At 47.1% G+C, this 18688-nt stretch overlaps 1 protein-coding gene across 1 annotated transcript; it reads left to right on the plus strand.

The window, feature by feature from the left end:
- The first annotated feature begins 317 nt into the window (after positions 1 to 317).
- CLDN14 (claudin 14) lies at positions 318 to 1028 on the plus strand. The gene has a single exon (XM_088443127.1). The coding sequence runs from the start codon at positions 318 to 320 to the stop codon at positions 1026 to 1028; it is 711 nt and encodes a 236-aa protein (XP_088299253.1).
- Positions 1029 to 18688: the final 17660 nt, after the last annotated feature.

Raw genomic sequence — 18688 nt, forward strand, 5'->3', positions numbered from 1 at the left:
ATATATGTATTTATGCATTATTTATGTATGTATAGGAAGTGGATCTGAAAAATATATGAATTTTGTTATTTTCCAGAAAGCAACAGCCCATAATAAGTCTTCCTTGCAGCCCGGGCTGTTAATATGTTAATGGTCAGACACATTTTCAGTCTGACTCTCATTGGCTCATTAATTAACACATTCATTCAATGTTTAACTTCTGTCCCTGTGTCTTCAGCTATTAGTGCAGGCAGAAGTGTGAAACCGGCTGACAATCCACAGAGCGAAGTTACATCTGGATGTCAGTGAAGTCGGACCAAGACAACCAGCCCTAGAGAATGGCGAGCATGGCGGTACAGTTACTCGGCTTCTTCCTCTCCCTCATTGGTCTAATTGGCACCATTATTGCCACTCTGCTCCCGCACTGGTGGAGAACTGCCCACGTTGGCACCAACATCATAACCGCAGTGGCATACATGAAGGGCCTGTGGATGGAATGTGTTTGGCACAGCACCGGAATTTACCAGTGTCAGTTCCACCAGTCTCAGCTGGCACTCCCCCGCGATCTTCAGATTGCACGAGGCATGATGGTGACGTCTTGTGTCCTCTCAGTACAGGCATGTATTGCCTCTGTGTTTGGCATGAAGTGCACCCAGTGTGCGAAAAGCTCTTCGACCAAGAAGATGATCGCCATTCTTGGTGGCATCTCCTTTCTCCTGGCTGGGCTGGCATGCCTGACTCCGGTGGCATGGTCTACCAGTGATGTTGTCCAAGACTTTTACAACCCAGTACTTCCTTATGGCATGAAGTTTGAGATCGGCCAAGCGCTCTACGTTGGGTTTATCTCAGGGGGGTTGACGGTCATTGGAGGAATTCTGCTTCTATTTACCTCTTGTCAAAAGAACATCGAGCAAGTAACCTATGTTTACCCATCGGGCAACATCGGGAGGGCGCCAATCAGCAGACCATCACCAGGCCACAAAACCAGCCACAGACCTTCTTGGTCTTCTGCTTCACGCCATGGTTACCAAATCAATGACTTTGTCTGAGCCACCTCTGCCTGCAAAAACTTTGTTACATCTTATTCTCACTTGCCTGGGATTTTATTTATAACAATGCAGAGTTTACTATATGTCTACAGGAACTAGAAGTAATCAGAGGCAGGCCGAAAAGAACTTGTACATATGTAACATTGTAACTTTAATTTTTTTTATTTTTATTTATTACAATGAAACGCACATAAGAGCTTCGACTTTGACCGGCCGTAAGCTCATTACATGTGTTTGCATTTTGCTATTCTCAGAATAATAAATTACATTACAAAATAAAACATTCACGTTTTTTCATTTTCATTTTGGAGCTCATCTAGAAATGTCTTGTGTAAGGTTTTTGCGATACTCATAAATAATACATTTATAAATTAAACAAACTTATTTTTGTATTTTAAAGGGCTTGGGTAACCTGGCTTAGATCAAGGCTAGAGGACCAGGCTGTGACCACAAATGGCTTTCTAAACTGACGATGGGCTCAGCGAGCGTTTTAGCAGCAGAATTAATTGGGTGTGATAGTGGAATATTTTCCCTGTTATTTTAATGTTGTAGTCTTCCTGCTAAGAGCTGTGATCCTGCTGCTCAGCTAACTCATATCTGTGCTACCTGAATACCCAATGCAGCTAGAGTTACCTGATTATCCATGCAAAGCTGAATACATGTACTTACTGTATCAAGTTTACTTTTCACAAAATCACAATACTCTGGTTTTCCTTCTTATTTTGCCAGTTGAAGCAACCTGGGCTGAATAAGCGAAATGGTAGTGAACACATTTACCTTCAGCTTGTTCAGCCCAGGTTATTGCAAATGGAAAACAAGTGGAAAAAGTAGAAATATTAGCACCATGTAAAAGCATGGCAGGTTAGCAGAGATACATATGAAATACACACATGTAGGAGGTCGCATTATGTTTAAGTAGAAAATTGAGAAATCCCTGTGACATGGATGAGGAGGCACAAGTTTTATTATGTTATTTAAAATGGGGGGTATATTCGCCTACTTCATCTGATTGCCTAATACCCACAGCCTCGGGTTACTAGTAAGGGTCCACTGCTGAATCATAAATGTGTGTGTATGGGGAAGCAGGGGGGGCATATTTGTACACCCCCCCCTTACAAAAAAGGAAAAAGAGGACTGCCGAATAACACAGGGCCATTATAATAGAGATTGGGCTGTGTATGTGTGTATGTATATACATATATATGTATTTCATTTTTTTTTTTTTTTACAGAATAACAGACCAGAAGGGAGATGTACTAAGCTCTACAAAGTGATAAAGTGGAGAGAGATAAACTACCAGCCACTCAGCTCCCAACTGCCATGTTGCATGTCGTGTTTCAAAACTGACAGTTAGCAGCTGAGTGGCCTGTGCTTTATCACTCTCCTCTTTATCACTTGTTAGAGCTTAGTACATCTGGCCCCAGGTACAGTAGCTGCTATCCCACCTGCCACAACCATCTCAATTTTGCAGCGATTTTTCTTGATTTTTGAATCAATGCCTATTTCATCTGATGCCTTGTATCCTTAACGATGAAAGCGACAAATGTGGGATTGCGACTCATGTTTTAAAACTGGCGAGTTTGCCTCTAACCATCATGTCGATATTATGCCAGTGGCGGTTGTGTTGCAGAGAGAGATTATTTCTAAGGACGCTGTTGCACTGAAACAGGTGGCCATGTTTAGATGGGGAATCAGCGCCTCCAAAAGGCTGGTGCAATCTTCAATGGTGCATCTTAATACGCACAGGGACAGATTAGCACTGCAGCTGGAGGGCATCTCAGTAGAAAGACCAGCAGCTGTGGCAGTTGCATAGAGATGTAGTTGCGTCTGCAACTTGCCCACATGTGCATCAGGCCCAAATGCTCTGCTTAGCAACGTGCCACATTCTACTATAGTAGTTACCTGTACTAAGGGCCTGGGATGCATGCACACCCGATGGTTTACGTAATCGCTGATGCTTGTTGAAGTGCGCAATGCGCAGGACCCGCACTGAGAATGAGCACATCGGGCTGTGCGTCGGTGACAGCCTGCAGCCATTTTACAGAGTGTCAGTCCCATTTTATAGGCTCGCCGACGGCAGGGTCTGCGTCTTCCCAAGCAGCTTCACTGGCGCCGGCAGCGTGAAAACACCGGTCACCCGAAGGTTACTCAGATGACAGATGGTCACATGATGATTCCATGCTGCGTCTTCAGATGCAAATGATGAGTACGTTTGTCATGCAGCGCTTCACAGAGAGTGTTTAACCATTTGCATCCATCTCTGCCCCAGTGGAGCTTACAGTTCAGTTGTCTTACCACCCCAGCATGCACCAGCCCACGCCAACACTGCAAGAACATGTGAAATGACCACAGCTAACACAGCAATGCTAACCACTGCGCCACCATGTCACCCACTTTTTTTTTTTTTAAAGAAATTCCCATCTCCTTCCTTTTGCTTTCTCCACTGCCCACGATGCCAGGGGAACAAAAGCCCGTTGAATCTCATCTCGCTCTCATAAAAGCCCTGTGCGGCAAACGTTACAGCCATGTCTGGGCTGTAAACTCCAATGCTGAGGATGGGAACTGTAACCCGCAGGCCGTAAAAAAAAAAAAAGAACAGAGTTTGTATGAAAGCTCCACTGTCAGCAATGACAGCCGATATGCCCAGGTGACCTGAGAAGTATTAAGTGGTGACAAAATTCAAATGTAACATTATGTGAAATTATAACTTTTCCAGCTAATTATATGATATCCAGAGCATTTCCCGTCCCGCTCTCCTATTTAAAGGCTCTTTAAAAATTGACATTCTTGGCCTGAAAGGGGTATTAACAGCCTCCTGTGCCTGACTGCCTCTCCCCTGTCAAAGCAAACAGCATGCAGAGCGAAGTGTATATGGTGCTATTCTCATGAAAGCTAAGAGCAACATCAGCCCAGGAGTAAGGTTAATACCTCTATAAACCTGGCAGGACCATCTGTTCAGCCTGAGCCCACCAGCCAAGTCAAACAAGCCTAAGGACACTCCAGAGATCCTCGTGCTGGGAAATGGGGTCCGGCGAGTTTTGCATGCAGGCCTGGCTCTTCCACAGGTACTGCGTTACACCTCTATTGTAAATCTTTCCCGTTCCCGCTCTCTCCTCTCTGCCATGTCACAAATAATGACCTCGGAGGCTTCAAAGGAGAGAGCAGCGGCCGGTGGCGTAAGAGGGACACGGCGCAGGGAGAAGGGGATTCATGACGAAAGGTGTGAAAATCTCACTTTTCATTTCCAGAAAGATCTCCAGGACCATTAACGTCAATGGAGTTTTTCCAATAATTACTATTTTGCAAGTAATTTGAAACACAGAAGTCTAACACCTCGAAAGAGACAATAAACCTTAAAACCATGCTCCAATATGAATAGGGACAGAAGGAAAGCTGTGTCCCAGACACCTTCTGATCTATTCTAAACGGTGTCCAGAGACTGTCTGGACACCTTGCTGGAGCACAGATGTACTGGTCACTGACCATGGCCGTAACTAGGGGCGTGCGTCCGGTGCCACTGCATAGAGTGCAGGGCTCTGAGGGCGGCACCATTGCTGACCAATGGCACTTGTGTCTGGCTAGCAGGCTGCCTGCAATGACATGTCACGCTTGCGCCTTACAAGCAGGAAGACCGCAGAGCGGAAGGTGGCGGTGGTTGGCATTGAAGCATGCATTGGGTTGGGTGCAGGTGGAAACCGCTTCCTGTGTCTGCGTGTCACTTCACTGCCCCTGACATATTCAGCACTAACCTCACTAACACATCACTCATCTCTTGATAAACTCTGTGCTGCTGGGTGCACTGGGCACTATCGGACCGCTGGCAGGCAGGGGGTTAGGAGCCCGCCGCCCAGGTCAGTGGTTTTAGTATGTAGTGCAGACCACACTGAGGGCCTGATTCAGACCCGGACGCTAAGCTGCGTTCGCACGCTGCGGTTCGTTAGTTGCAATCTGTGCATGCGTATAAGACGCAGTGCACATGCGCGAACCAGTTGCTGCGATCGGGTAGCAATTGCAGCGAGTACACAGACGCCCCACAAGTTTGAGTGGCAGAATGTGCCATTTGTGGGTGGTGACAGGGGAAGGTCAATGGTAACGGGGGTGTGGTGGTGCGAATGCAGGCGTGTCTGTGCGTCAAAATGTCGTTTCAGGGGCGTGCATAATTAAGATGCAGCGTCAGCATACACGTCATACGGCTGTAATAAAGACAGCAGCGTTCGCAGTGCTTGCAGTAGGGTATGGTCAACCACAAGTACTGCGTATAGGTCCGATGTCTTCCGATGGTACAGATGGTTTAATACAGTTCCTGGAGATGTGCGTATGTTACCAAGGGCAAGTGGGCGTCTTGTATCAGGCTGGTGGGCGTCTAATTACATACTGTGAGCACATGGCAAAACATAGTGGGCGTGCTAATGTTTTACTAGCGATCGCGGGATTTGCTGAAGGCTGCGTGCGAATAAAGCTTAGCGACCGGGTCTGAATCAGGCTCTGTGTGCGGTCACAATACTCAGTAAAACAAACACACCATCGCTGAGTGTATTACCTGCCGCGTAGTACACTCTGTGACAGTGAGTGTTCGACCCATCGGCGGTGTGTATGTTTTAGCAGCCAATAAGAGTTAGACAGACTATCATTGGCTGCTGCACCCAGGGCCGGAGCCAGGCTGTAGTTCACTCATGAGCTCCACCTTCCGACTCCCGCAATGGGTGAAGGTGCCGAGCGGGATTAGCGGACAGCGGCAGGAGTGGGGATTTGGGTAAGTATTGTGATGTTGTGTTTGTGTGTTTTATATGTATAAGGGGCACTGCACAGTAACAAGCACACCGCCGCTGGCGACGGGTAGTGCACTTGTACTACACGGCGGCGGTGTATTTGTTTTGGCAACTAATGAGAGTCAGACAGACTCTCACTGGCTGCTGCACCCACTGCCGGAGCCGGCCTGAAGCTCACTCATGAGCTGTGATGAGACGTCTCTCCCATAGTGCGGGCCGGGAGGACGGAGGAGCGGACAACGGCAGGCATGGGGATTCAGGTGGGGTTTTTTGTTTTGTGTTTTTGTCCTATATATGTAAGGGCACTGCATAGGGGTGGGGGCACTGCATAGGGGAACTACTACTGGGGACACTAAATAAAGGGCACTACTGAGGGCATTGTACATATGGGGCACTGCTGGGGGCACTGCGTCGGGGGACCACTTCTGGGGACACTAAATAAAGGGCACTACTGAGGGCATTGTACATATGGGGCACTGTAAAAGAGGCACTACTGGGGGCACTGTATAAGGGGCACTGCGTCGGGGGACCACTACTGGGGGGAGGGGGTCTTTAATAAATCATGCTGGCTGTATTTATTTGCCTGCTGCATTCCTGATAGAGGTGGGTGTGTGTCTGTCTGTCAGTCAGTGTGTGTACCCGTTATATCCTGAGTGGTATATTTTACTGTAGTGGTCCTAAATCCTGTGTAAGCCATTTCTCCGTCTTTTTACACAGGGTAGTGTCCGAGTCACACACAGCAGCTGCATGCACTGATAGCACAAGTGTCCCCAAGGATTGAGATTTTCTTGCATTAGCCATGCAAATATGATGCATATTTTGCTATAAAATCTATAACGAGAGGCATGGCGCAGTTTAATCGCAAAGGCTGTGGCACACCAATTGGGGCTATTTAGCGTGATTTGAGGAAACGTGTAGGTGGGCACATATGTATCTTCTGAAATGCAATTTGTTGCTGTAAATAATAATTAGCTACAAGCGATTCCATCCCCACCCACTTAATTAATTTACCGTTTGTACCCTCAGTTTTGAACAGTGAATAAAATGCAGAGCTGTGGATGGGAGCACTGCAATGTGGACGAGTTGAAATGTCTAAGAGCATCCCATTCATGTTGTTTCTTTTTTTTTTTTTCACAACCTCTACTGTCCTGAAATTTATATTGTTTGACTACTCGAGTGCTAAGCAGGAGTCTGACTCATCCTCAGCATGTACATCAAAAAAGTTGGGAATCAATATCAACCCTTACAATGCCCTTTGGCTGGCGCAGTGTCTCCTTCTGAACTGTCCCTAAACATGGACTCTGTGGCTGCGGCTCTGCATTTGAAAATCCGCCACGTTCGCTGAAACGCCAGTGACACTCCCATAACGCGCCCAAGCGACGGCCTTCAAGCCGCCTCCTAGTCACCTCCCAGGAATGCCCATGGCGTTCTGCCATCAGCTCACATGAGAGAGATCGCGTGAGCAAGAGATCTCTGCGTGCACTCAGGGTGACGCATGCGCCGTAAAAGTTTCCAGGACTTTTTTGCACTTGCACAGTAGCAAATAATCGAGCAGGTGCGCAATCATCGATACTGCGTCCATCACTAAATCAGGCCCTGTAGGTGGAAAAAAAATGTATTATGATTTCCAAATGCGGATTTTATTATGGAAACCTATGTGCCGAAAAATAAACGTTTGCATTTAGTTCACGGTCTTGCAATTTATATACAAAAAAAAAAATGAAAAACATTTGGTCAATTTTGGGCAGATTGTATTTGCCTATTTAGGAGTAAGCAGATAAACGGCAGTTTGTAAATATTCTAATTATATCACAATAGAAAAGCCCCGGTACTATTAGTGTGGCTACTGCTTAAAAAAATTAAAGATGTTGGAATGTGCTTAAAAAGTGCCAAAATAACAGGCACTACCTATCTTGCTCACAGCAAAAGACATTCAACTTATTAACAAATTATTTAGGTCTTTTATTTGGCAGAATGGAAGAGCCCGGAAAAGTTTAAGAAAGTTATAGCAGCCTAAAGCAAATGGGGGGATAAATTTCCCGAATGTCCTTGATTATAACCACTCATCACTGCTGAGGATATTGACGGGCTGGTTGCTTAACAAGAAATGTTTATGCCAATACATCAATAGAGTCACACTTTCTCCCCACCATGCCTTTAAAGTATTTCTTACACATACATGATCACGAAGTGCCAATGGAAATCCGAGATAATCCTCTGCTCATGACAACTAGACGTTTGTGGCACATTTGACGTCACAAATTATGACTCAATGCGCACAAATTGATACATCTCCCATTGTTGAGCAATTTAGATTTTCAAGAAGGACAGGCGACATACCCCTTTACAATATGGAGGGTCGGAGGTGTGCATACTATAGGTCATTTATTGGATTTCAACGAGAAAAGACCCCTGACGTTCCTAATGAGCTCCGTGTGCCGGCTCCCCACGCAGCATGTGATGGGAGAGACGTCATATACGTCATGACGTCTCTCCCATGCAGGAGAAGAGCGGCCGGGACTCAGAGCAGACAGCGGAGGTCGCGTCAGGAGCAGGGATCAGGCAAGTTTAAAAATTTTTTTGTTCTTTGTGTGTGTGTAAGCCTGGCACTACAGGGGGGGCACTAAAATAGGGGGTGGCAGCTACTGAGGGCACTTTATGGAGGGGTGCCCCTTACTGGGGGGCACTGTATAGGAGTGGCCACTACTGGGGGCAATTTATGGGGGTGGCCACTACTGGGGACAATTTATGGGGGTGGCCAATACTGGGGGCACTATATAGGGGGAACTACTACTATGGGCACTGTATAGGGGGGGCTACTACTGGGGGCAATGCAGCATAGGGGGGATTACTATTGGGGGCACTGCATAGGGGGGAGGGTGGGGGGCGCCAGTCCATTACATTGCCAGGGGCGCTTGGATCACTAGATACACCCCTGATCCCCTGGCATATTTCCAGGCAAAACATTATATTACATTGGTAGTGCGTGTATTCTCATCAACTGATTGGAATAACCCATTAGATAGATTATTAGGTGCACAGATTCCCAACAAAAGGGCCATATCTATATATTATAAATTTCTTGGTGAAGAATTGGATCATACATTGGTCAGCCAGGGTATGCGCCAATGGTTGACTCAATTTCCAACCCTCTCGATGGAGGATTTAATACGGGGCTTATCGAAATCACGTGCAGTATTGAGTGCTAGCACTTACAATGAGTTATTCTTAAACATTTACCATAGAACCTACTTTGTCGGACACTCATAAGTGTCCTAGATGTGATACAATAGAGGCAGACTTATATCATTGCATATGGCAGTGTCCAGTAGTTCAGGGCTTTTGGAGAAAAGTCAAACAAGATGCTGAATTACACCTAGTAAACTACGTACCCTTTACACCGGAATGGGCGCTATTAGGTATCTTTCCAAAAGGGCAGAGAATTACCCAAGGCAGAAGAAAACTATTAATAGCCATAAGCGCTGCAGCTAAGGAAACTATTTTGCAGGAATGGATTAACCCAACTCCCATAACTTTCACATTATACAAAGAAAAACTGATTTATTTTTAGGGATTGGGTAGAGACTATGTTTAATAGAGAAAAGAAGGCCTCTTTCTTTTGTGAGACCTGGGAGAGTTATATCCCCACCCTGTCAGTCACAATGCAAACACAAATTTACAACTGTATGCTTAGGACACAATGGTATGAGTCACAGATAGTAATGGGAGACTCACTAATTCAATTACCAGAAAGGTGACTGGTGAGCCTGGTCGATGGATGGACGCCAGACGGAACTTCACTGCATTATATATTTTGACTCTTTTCCTTTTACAATATCAAGAGCTAAGTATCAGTATAGGTTATTTGATTGACAGAAATTATTGTTAAACAAATGGAAAACTTAAATATTTGTAGATTTCAAATATGTACTTGAATTCAGCATTGTCATCTTTTTGTATTATGTATATGTACATGATTTCCTTGCTTCAATTTAAAATAAAAAAAAATGCCAAAATAGGCTCAGAATGGGTGAAAAAACACTCAGGGGTGAAGGGGTTAATTATTACAATGAGGTTACGCTTGACATCTTAGAAAACTGAAACTCCCAGGCAGATAATGGGATTATAAAGGGGGAGGGGCTTGAGCTTTTGCTGGTAAATTTAAGGTGCCCAAGCTCCTGCCTCTGCACTGTACAGCCCATGGAACCCAAAAGACCTCCAATATCCCCCATAGCATGAATAAGAAACAGATTTTTAAGTTAATTCTACCGTAAGGTAAAAGGAAGTCTAGAAGCAGACCCCAATTTCCCCCAGCCCACAGGATGCATTTGTTCCTCCTATGTATGACAGTGAAAAAATATTTAATATTGCTTTTTACTATTCTTGTAGGACGGGAGCTGTTGTGATGAGGTCTTTCAGACAAGTTATTATTGTGCTGAATATACTGAAATAAAACCATTCTTTTAACCCCCAGATATGGTGAGCAAGAATCTGATTTTGATTCCAGTTATACAATATACTAAATTAGGAATTACAGAAAGGAAAGTTTGCCCCCCACTTGGCTTTACAAATTTTGGTCAGCCCATCAACTACTGCACCCAACATCGCAGGCCTCTAGCGGGTGTGAGGAAAAGTCTGCAATGCTGGTGTTCGCTATGTTCGGGACAAAATTGTGGGCCACCCCAGGGGCTGATTCAGCCCACAAAATGGCTGCCTCAAATTTGATCAGGTAAAAGTGGCTGTATAACGTGCTGACACAAAAGTAGTAACAAGAAAAGCTGCTATAGAATTGATTTAAATAAGTGACTTGGAAAGAGGGGGCTAGATGGTTGTAGAAATATGGCAGCACTCCATGAGCAACATTTCAATAATACAGAGATAACATGTACACACATGCTAAGAAGAAAAGCCATGGGAGGAGGATAACACCCAGATAAACGTAGACTGAGTTGACATGCAGATATGTGAACAATCAAACAAAATATATATACAGATCCGAAAAAGATCAGTTCCATTGTTTTCATAACAGTTCCCAATTAAGAGTCCCACCTGTGACACTTATGCTGCCCATCCACTAGACGAGCTGAAAAGTGCACGATTACGACATTGTAATCGTGCAGTCATTGGTCAGTCTGATGAGCCTGCACTGAACGAGCAGTCATGCAGTGCAGGCTCATCAATCATCTGCAAACATGCTCAACCTAACTTATCGTCCGGTTGATCAGCTTGTTTACACGATGATAGATGTCTTTTAACGACCAGCGGGCACGCGCATCACTGGTTGTTTTAGACATTTTGTAAACGATCTTCAAACAATTAATGAACGACAGAACGATAACGACGTCGTAATCGTTCAAATTAATCGCCTAGTGGATGGGCAGCATTACTCTATGTAACAGATTTATTTATTATTATTATCCTTTATTGATATGGCACCACAAGGGTTCTGCAGTGCCTCACAAAGTACAGAAACAAATGAGCAAACACAAAAACATCTACTTACATTGCAAAATAATGCAGGACAAGGACAAAGTTTATAAACACTGCTGCAATAGCGATCATAACACTCAGAATAAGCAGCAGAGCATCAGCTACCAAGTGTAAGGTGCCCCTGTGGGGAGTTTGAAGTAGATGATCGTATGAGTGTGGGAAGGAGAAGCACATGAGGGAAGAGGGCCCTGCTCGTGAGAGCTTACATTCTAAAGGGGAGGGGCAGACAGACAGGGGTGACACAGATGGGGTAGACAGCATTAAAAAGCATGGAGCAGCAGTTTAGGATGAGAGCTGGAAGGCTTTGATGAAGTAGTGAGTTTTGAGAGCCCGTTTGAAGATTTGTAGAGAGGCGGAGAGTCTAATAGGGAGAGAGTTCCAGAGGTAGGGAGCAGCATGGGTAAAATCTTGGAGGCAGGAGTGGGAGTAAGTAATCAGTTGGCAAGAGAGGCGGCGTGCATTTGTTGAGTGAAGTGGGTGGGCAGGAGTGTGAAGTAAGATGAGATCAGAGATGTAAATGGGAGAGCAGCAGCATTGAGGACAGATTGGAGTGGAGAGAGGTCAGGGAGGCCAGATAAGAGGAGGTTACAAAAGTCCAATCTGGAGATGACCAGTGAGTGGATGAGGTTCTTAATTGCCACCAGGGTGAGACAGGGTCTGATCCCGGAAATATTTTTTAGATGGAAACGGCAAAGTCAGGGGCAGAGAGTGTGGAGGGGGGGAGAGGAGGGGATGGACAGAGGCGGGAGTTAAAGGTGGCGAAGAGAAGCTGAGGGTTGGAGGACTGGGAGGAGATGAGGTTCTTGAAATATGACTGTTTAGCGAGGGAAAGGGCAGCACTGTAGGATGAGAGCATAAATTTAAAATGGAGGTCAGCCTTAGAGCGTGATTTTCTCCACTGTCGCTCGGAGGGTCATGAACACTTTTGCAGGTATCTGGCACATTTGGAATGCCATGGTTGAGGTGTGGATCTGCGAGGGTGAGTAGTGATCGCCGGAGCAACAGAGTCCAGTGCAGAAGTAAGGGAGGCACTGTATAAGGAAGATGCTTGCTCAGGACAGGAGAGAGAATAGGGGAGAGAAGAGATTATGATTAGTAATGGTAGCCTTTGGAGGCAGAGATGGAGAAGGAGGGAGTGATAGGTTGAGAGAGAAGGTGATGGTCAGAGATCGGGAATAGGGAGTTGGAGTAATCAGTAATATCAGAAGTGAGTGAAAATGCGATCAAGAGAGCAGCCACTTGCATATGAGGGTGAGGAGGTCCACTGGGAGAGAGCAAATGAAGATGTAAGGAGTTTAGAGGCAGAGGATTCTGAAGGGGCATCCATTGGGATATTGAAATCACCTAAGATAATAGAGGGAATATCTGAGGAGAGAAAGTGAGGGAGACAGGAAGCAAAGTTGTCTAGGAACTTGGAAGCAGAGCCAAGGGGATGGTAAATGATAGCTACTCGCAGGTGTATTGGTTGGAAGAGGCGTATGGCATGAACCTCAAATGTAGAAAATGTACGGGATGGTCCTGGGGGTATGAATTGGTACGAGTAACTGGAGGCTTGAAGGACCCCAACAACACCACCATGGTGACCCCAGGGGCGGGAGGTGTGAGAATGTGAGGCCTCCAGGGAGAGAGTAGCAGGCAAAGTATTGTTAGAGGGGATAATCCAGGTTTCAGTAATGGCTAGGAGATTCAGGGAGTTGGAGATGAAAATGTCATGGGTTGGGATCAGTTTATTACAGAGAGATCTGGCTTTCCAGAGGGCACAGGAGAGAGGGACCGAGGTAGTGGGAGAGATGTGAATGAGATTATTAGGGTTGCTGTAGCATTGAGGTGATACGGATTTGGAAGGCAGGGATGAAGAGAGTGTTGGGATAATGCGGGCACCTGAACTAGGAAGGGAACCTGTAGAAGGAGTGAAGGGAGGGAGTTTAGTATGATGCCGATGAATGTGTGGTGTGTGATAGGGAGAGGAGGGTGGGTGCAGGGCTTAGTGGTGGGATAGTAGGACCATTGTCGGGGAGAAAGTAATGAAAGTGGAGTAACAGGAGAGGAGGGGGAGGGAAGCAGAGGGGAGGAATACAGACAGAGGAGGAGAGCGAAGGGGAGGAGGAGGTGGAAGAGACTAGGGGGGGAAGGATAGAGGTGGGAACAGGGGGCAGAATAAAGGATAAGTTAGGCACTTAGTAAAGGGAGAATAAAAGATGGTCATGATGTGGATAAGGTAAGAAGGGGGAGAAAAACTGGAAGTAGGAATAGTGTCTGTAAGAGAAAGACAGCGCTAAAGGTTTGCAAAAATGCTGGTGAAAGAATACTGCTGGTAATTGTGTATGTTCAATGAAATTTTTTGTTTTTTTATTGAAGGGTATATGTGAAGATCTAATGGGTTCAGAAAATTAGTAACAAAGAAGACTATTAGTAGTTTGAAGTTGTGAGGCTAGGCAAAAAAGCAATGTGAAAATCAGGCAGTATCTGCAAGGTTAAAGAGGTAAATTGGCATTGGTACATTTATGAAGTTAGTTATTTCACTTTCAATTTAATACACATTTACCCTTCTTCACTTGTTCCTCGAACCCTACTTCACTGGAACTCGGTCCCAAGGGACATTACAAACACACATCCAACAAAGATCAATCCTTTCCAGCAACACAAAAACCACCAAAGTGCGCCGCATATTAACAATATGAAAAAAAAGAGAAAGATTGTCTAATCTATGAGGGGCTACAAAGGTTAGGCTTAAATATGTTCTATATACCAGCCTTTATATGGGACCACTAAGAGTGCATATATGCCATAAATCGAAAGCGTACCTACGGACATCGGGTTATAATATGTCCAATACTGTATCTGCTTCTGAGTGAAGCTTCAGTTGTACAGAGAACTCTCTACGTGTTAAAATCAGTGAGCACAGTGGTATATCTTTCTCTCTTTCTATGGGTAATCGAGAAACACATTAGAAATTGGACATCCAAACCAGCAATCTGTGGGACAACCCAACGTTGCATGGAAATCACTGAAGGACTACGGTGAAATATTATCCAAGGCGTATTTATCAATGAAACAAGGGGAGTGCAATTAGATACACCACTCAATTCCGCTAATCGATACACTGTGTTGTTCTTTTATCTTTTCAGCACAGGAGACAGCTGGAATTTGCATCTATTAACCAGCGTCAGAATAAACAGCTGCACCAACGCCAATAGAAAGAATAAAAAACGTATCTAAGGAAAGTTTCCTCTCCTGTAATAACAATGCACATAGGACAATCTTTATGGTATCCGGATGGAAGATCGACAGTCAATAGGTATTTAGCTCAGCACCTTGGGCTGCTCAGCATGTAGATTACCAGTTTAATTACCTCTCAATTATTCGCTCAAAGCAGTTTCCCACCATTACACAGATATTTGTTGGAAGGAAAACAGCCCATTTGCACATTGGCTGCCCTAGAGGTCAACGACTTATTGTGGAAAACTGTAAAGAGGCAGCTAAACAAAGATTATCAATCTAATGCTACATATACCATGCAGGAAATTGTGTGCATTTGCTAACAGAAAGGTGGCAGAATCAGCCCTCACTTGTCAGCCAAAATTATTTACATTTTTTCCTGAAACGCTGATTAAACAAAAATCCTACTGTCATTAAGTGCTGCAGTACTGCGTAACATTGTGATCCCCGGCCAACCCTTTAAGGACAGGGATGTACACCCTCCTCTACTTCGAGGGCCGCATTCAGACATCGCACTCATTAATGGGGCCTCAATAAAGCTTTACTTGCTTAAACATGTAAAATAATATGAGATATGGTAAGAACTTACCCTTGTTATCTCTATTTCTACGAAGTCCATAGGGTTCCACAGGATACCTTGGGGTATAGGTGTGACGTCAGTCGCAGGGCACCAAAGAGTTAAGCTTTCAGCCTCCCAGGATGCACTAGGTCCCCCTCCTATACCCCGCCCCCGGGCTAAGGCACCTCAGTTAGTTACCAAGCCATAGGCCGGAGGAGGAGAAGGAAGAGAGAGAACAAAGATCCGGACACATACAAGAATCACATTCTCACCAGAGGGAGACGGAAAACCGGTGACCAGAGCAAAGCCCATCTGCAGCACAGGTGCGACAGGGCGGGAGTCCTGTGGAACCCTATGGACTTCGTAGAAATAGAGATAACAAGGGTAAGTTCTTACCATATCTCATATTTTCTACTTCAGGGTCCATAGGGTATCCACAGGATACCTTGGGGATGTCCCAAAGCAGTATCCTTTAAGGGTGGGGACGCTCCTGTGCAGAAAGGAGAATCCGCCGCCCGAAGGAAGCATCCTGAGAGGCGAAGGTGTCAAACCTGTAATACCTCACGAAGGTATGGACAGAAGACCACGTAGCAGCCTTGCAGATCTGAACTGCCGAGGCACCACGTCGAGCTGCCCACGAAGGACCCACAGACCTAGTGGAATGAGCCTTCAGAGAAGGAGGGACCGGTAGGCCTTCATGAAGATAAGCTTCAGAAATAGCCATACGGATCCAGGCTGCCAAAGTTTGCTTTGAAGCAGGCCAACCCTTTTTACGGAAGCCAAAGAGGACAAACAAAGCGTCCGACTTCCTAAACGAAGAAGTGCGGTCAACATAAGTCCTTAAGGCCCGCACAACATCCAAAGAGGCCTCACCCACGGAAAGACCCGGTGAGTTAAAGGCCGGAACAACTATTTCCTCGTTAATATGAAACTGGGAAACAACTTTGGGAAGAAACTCGGGCCGAGTGCGGAGCACTGCCCTGTTCCCATAAAAAACCAAGAAAGGGGGTCTACAAGAAAGAGCCCCTAACTCAGAAACACGTCTGGCCGAAGCAATGGCCAGAAGGAAAACAGTCTTAGCTGTTAGCCATTTAAGATCCACTGAGCCCAGTGGTTCAAACGGCGGTCCTTGGAGAGCCCTCAGGACCACAGCCAAATCCCAAGGCGCCACAGGTGGAACAAAGGGCGGCTGAATGCGGAGAACACCCTGCATAAAGGTGCGCACATCCGGGATTGTAGCAATCCTACGGTGAAACCAGACAGATAGGGCCGAAACCTGTACCTTCAAAGAAGCAAGGCGAAGCCCATGATCTAGTCCCGCTTGCAGGAAGGCGAGAATCCGAGACAGACGAAACTCCCGCGGTGCATAACCTCTCGGTCGACACCACTGGAAGAACGTATGCCACACGCGATGGTATATCCTCGCGGAAGACGGTTTCCGAGCTCGTAACATGGTACGCACCACAGAGCTGGAAAACCCCCGAGACCTCAGCATGGCCGTCTCAACAGCCACGCCGTCAAAGACAGCCGAGTCAGGTCCGGGTGAAGGCAAGGACCCTGAGACAGAAGGTCCGGTCGTAGCGGCAACCGCAGAGGAATGTCCACGGACAGACCCTGAAGGTCTGAGAACCAGTGCCGTCTGGGCCACGCGGGAGCTATCAACAGGAGCGTCCCTCCTTCCTGTTTGAATTTCCGGATTACCCGTGGAAGGGAGACCGGAGGGAACAGGTATGCGAACCGGAACGTCCACCGGACGGACAGAGCATCCACCAGAGACGCCCCTTCGTCTCTTGTGCGAGACCCGTACACCGGCAACTTGTTGTTGTGCCGGGACGCCATGAGGTCGATTTCTGGAAGACCCCACCTGTCCACCAGTAGTTGAAAAACGTCCGGGTGCAGGGACCATTCCCCCGGATGAACGTCCTGGCGACTTAGAAAGTCCGCCTCCCAATTGAGCACTCCCGGGATGAAGACCGCTGATATGGCCGGAAGATTGCGCTCCGCCCAAACCAGGATCTGAGAGACCTCTACGAGAGCCGCCCGACTGAGAGTTCCTCCTTGCCTGTTTATGTAGGCCACGGTGGTAGCGTTGTCCGACTGGACCTGCACCGGGCGACCCTGGAGAAACCGCTGTGCCTGCTGGAGAGCATTGAAGACCGCACGGAGTTCCAAGATATTTATTGGAAGCTCCGCTTCTGTCGGCGTCCACCTGCCCTGGAACAAGTGTGGACCCGAAACTGCTCCCCAGCCCCGAAGACTGGCGTCCGTTGTCAACAGGACCCAATTTGGAACCCAGAACGGACGTCCCTTGTTGAGGTGGGTCGTCTGTAACCACCACGTAAGGGACAGGCGAACCTCCTGGGTGAACACAATCGCCCGGGACTTCAGAGACTGAGTCAGCCCGTTCCACTTGGACAGGATCAGGTGCTGCAGAGGTCTGGAGTGAAACTGGGCGTATTCCACCATGTCGAACACCGACACCATGGAGCCCAGTAACCTCATCGCCGAGTGTAAGGACACCCGGCGGCTGTGCAGACAACTGCGCACCCTTGACTGTAAAGCAGAGATCTTGTCCTCCGTCACGAAGATCCTTTGCTGTCCCGAGTCCAATAAGGCTCCAAGATGCAGAATCCTCCGAGACGGGATTAGAGTGGACTTCTGCCAGTTGATTAGCCAGCCGTGCCGTTGCAGCAGTGCAATGGTCAGGTCCAAGTGGCGTAACAGGAGCTCTGGAGATCCTGCCACCAATAACAGGTCGTCCAAATACGGCAACATGCGGACTCCCTGCAGCCGCAGAGAAGCCGCCATGACCGCCATCACCTTGGTGAAAACACGTGGTGCTGTTGCCAGGCCAAAAGGTAACGCCCGAAACTGGAAGTGGTCGCTGCTGATTGCAAACCTGAGGAACTGTTGATGGCGCCAAAGAATAGGGACATGCAGGTAAGCGTCCTGTATGTCCAATGACACCAAGTAGTCCCCAGGTTCCAGCGCCAGAATGATGGACCGTAGGGTCTCCATCCGAAACTTCGGGACCCGCAAAGACTTGTTGAGTGCTTTGAGGTTGAGAATCGGACGATATGACCCATTGGGTTTCTGTACCAAAAATAGATTTGAATAGAAACCCTGGCCCCTCTGGGAGAATGGAACCGCCACTATAACTCCAGCCTGGAGCATAGTGTGCAATACCTTCCGCAGCTCCGTAGCCTTGTTCCGGTCTGATGGGAGACCCGTGGTGAAGAAGCGAGCCGGGGGTCTGTGCCGGAAGGAAACCACCTCCAGAACCCAAGTGTCTGTCGTAGTGGTCGACCAACACTGGGCGAACTGTAGCAGACGGCCTCCCACCCTGGGATCCCCCAAAGGGAGGCCTGGACCGTCAGGCAGCAGGCTTGTCATCTGGCTTGGGGGCCGGACGTCTGGTACTCCATGCCTGCTTCCGGGGCTTGACCGATTTCTTAGGGCCAGCCTGTCGAGGAAACGACTGTGGTTTGGGCCTGCCCTGGGCCCTAGATGACCGAAAGGACGATGGTCCCGAACCAGAAGGAGCAGCGGCCGACGGGAGACAGGCAGATTTGGCTGCCGCCAGCGTGGCCACAATCTTATCCAGATCCGGACCGAAGAGAACT

The sequence above is a fragment of the Taudactylus pleione genome, unplaced genomic scaffold, assembly GCF_031769625.1.
Source record: "Taudactylus pleione unplaced genomic scaffold, aTauple2 ptg000327l, whole genome shotgun sequence".
NCBI classification, from domain to species: domain Eukaryota; kingdom Metazoa; phylum Chordata; class Amphibia; order Anura; family Myobatrachidae; genus Taudactylus; species Taudactylus pleione.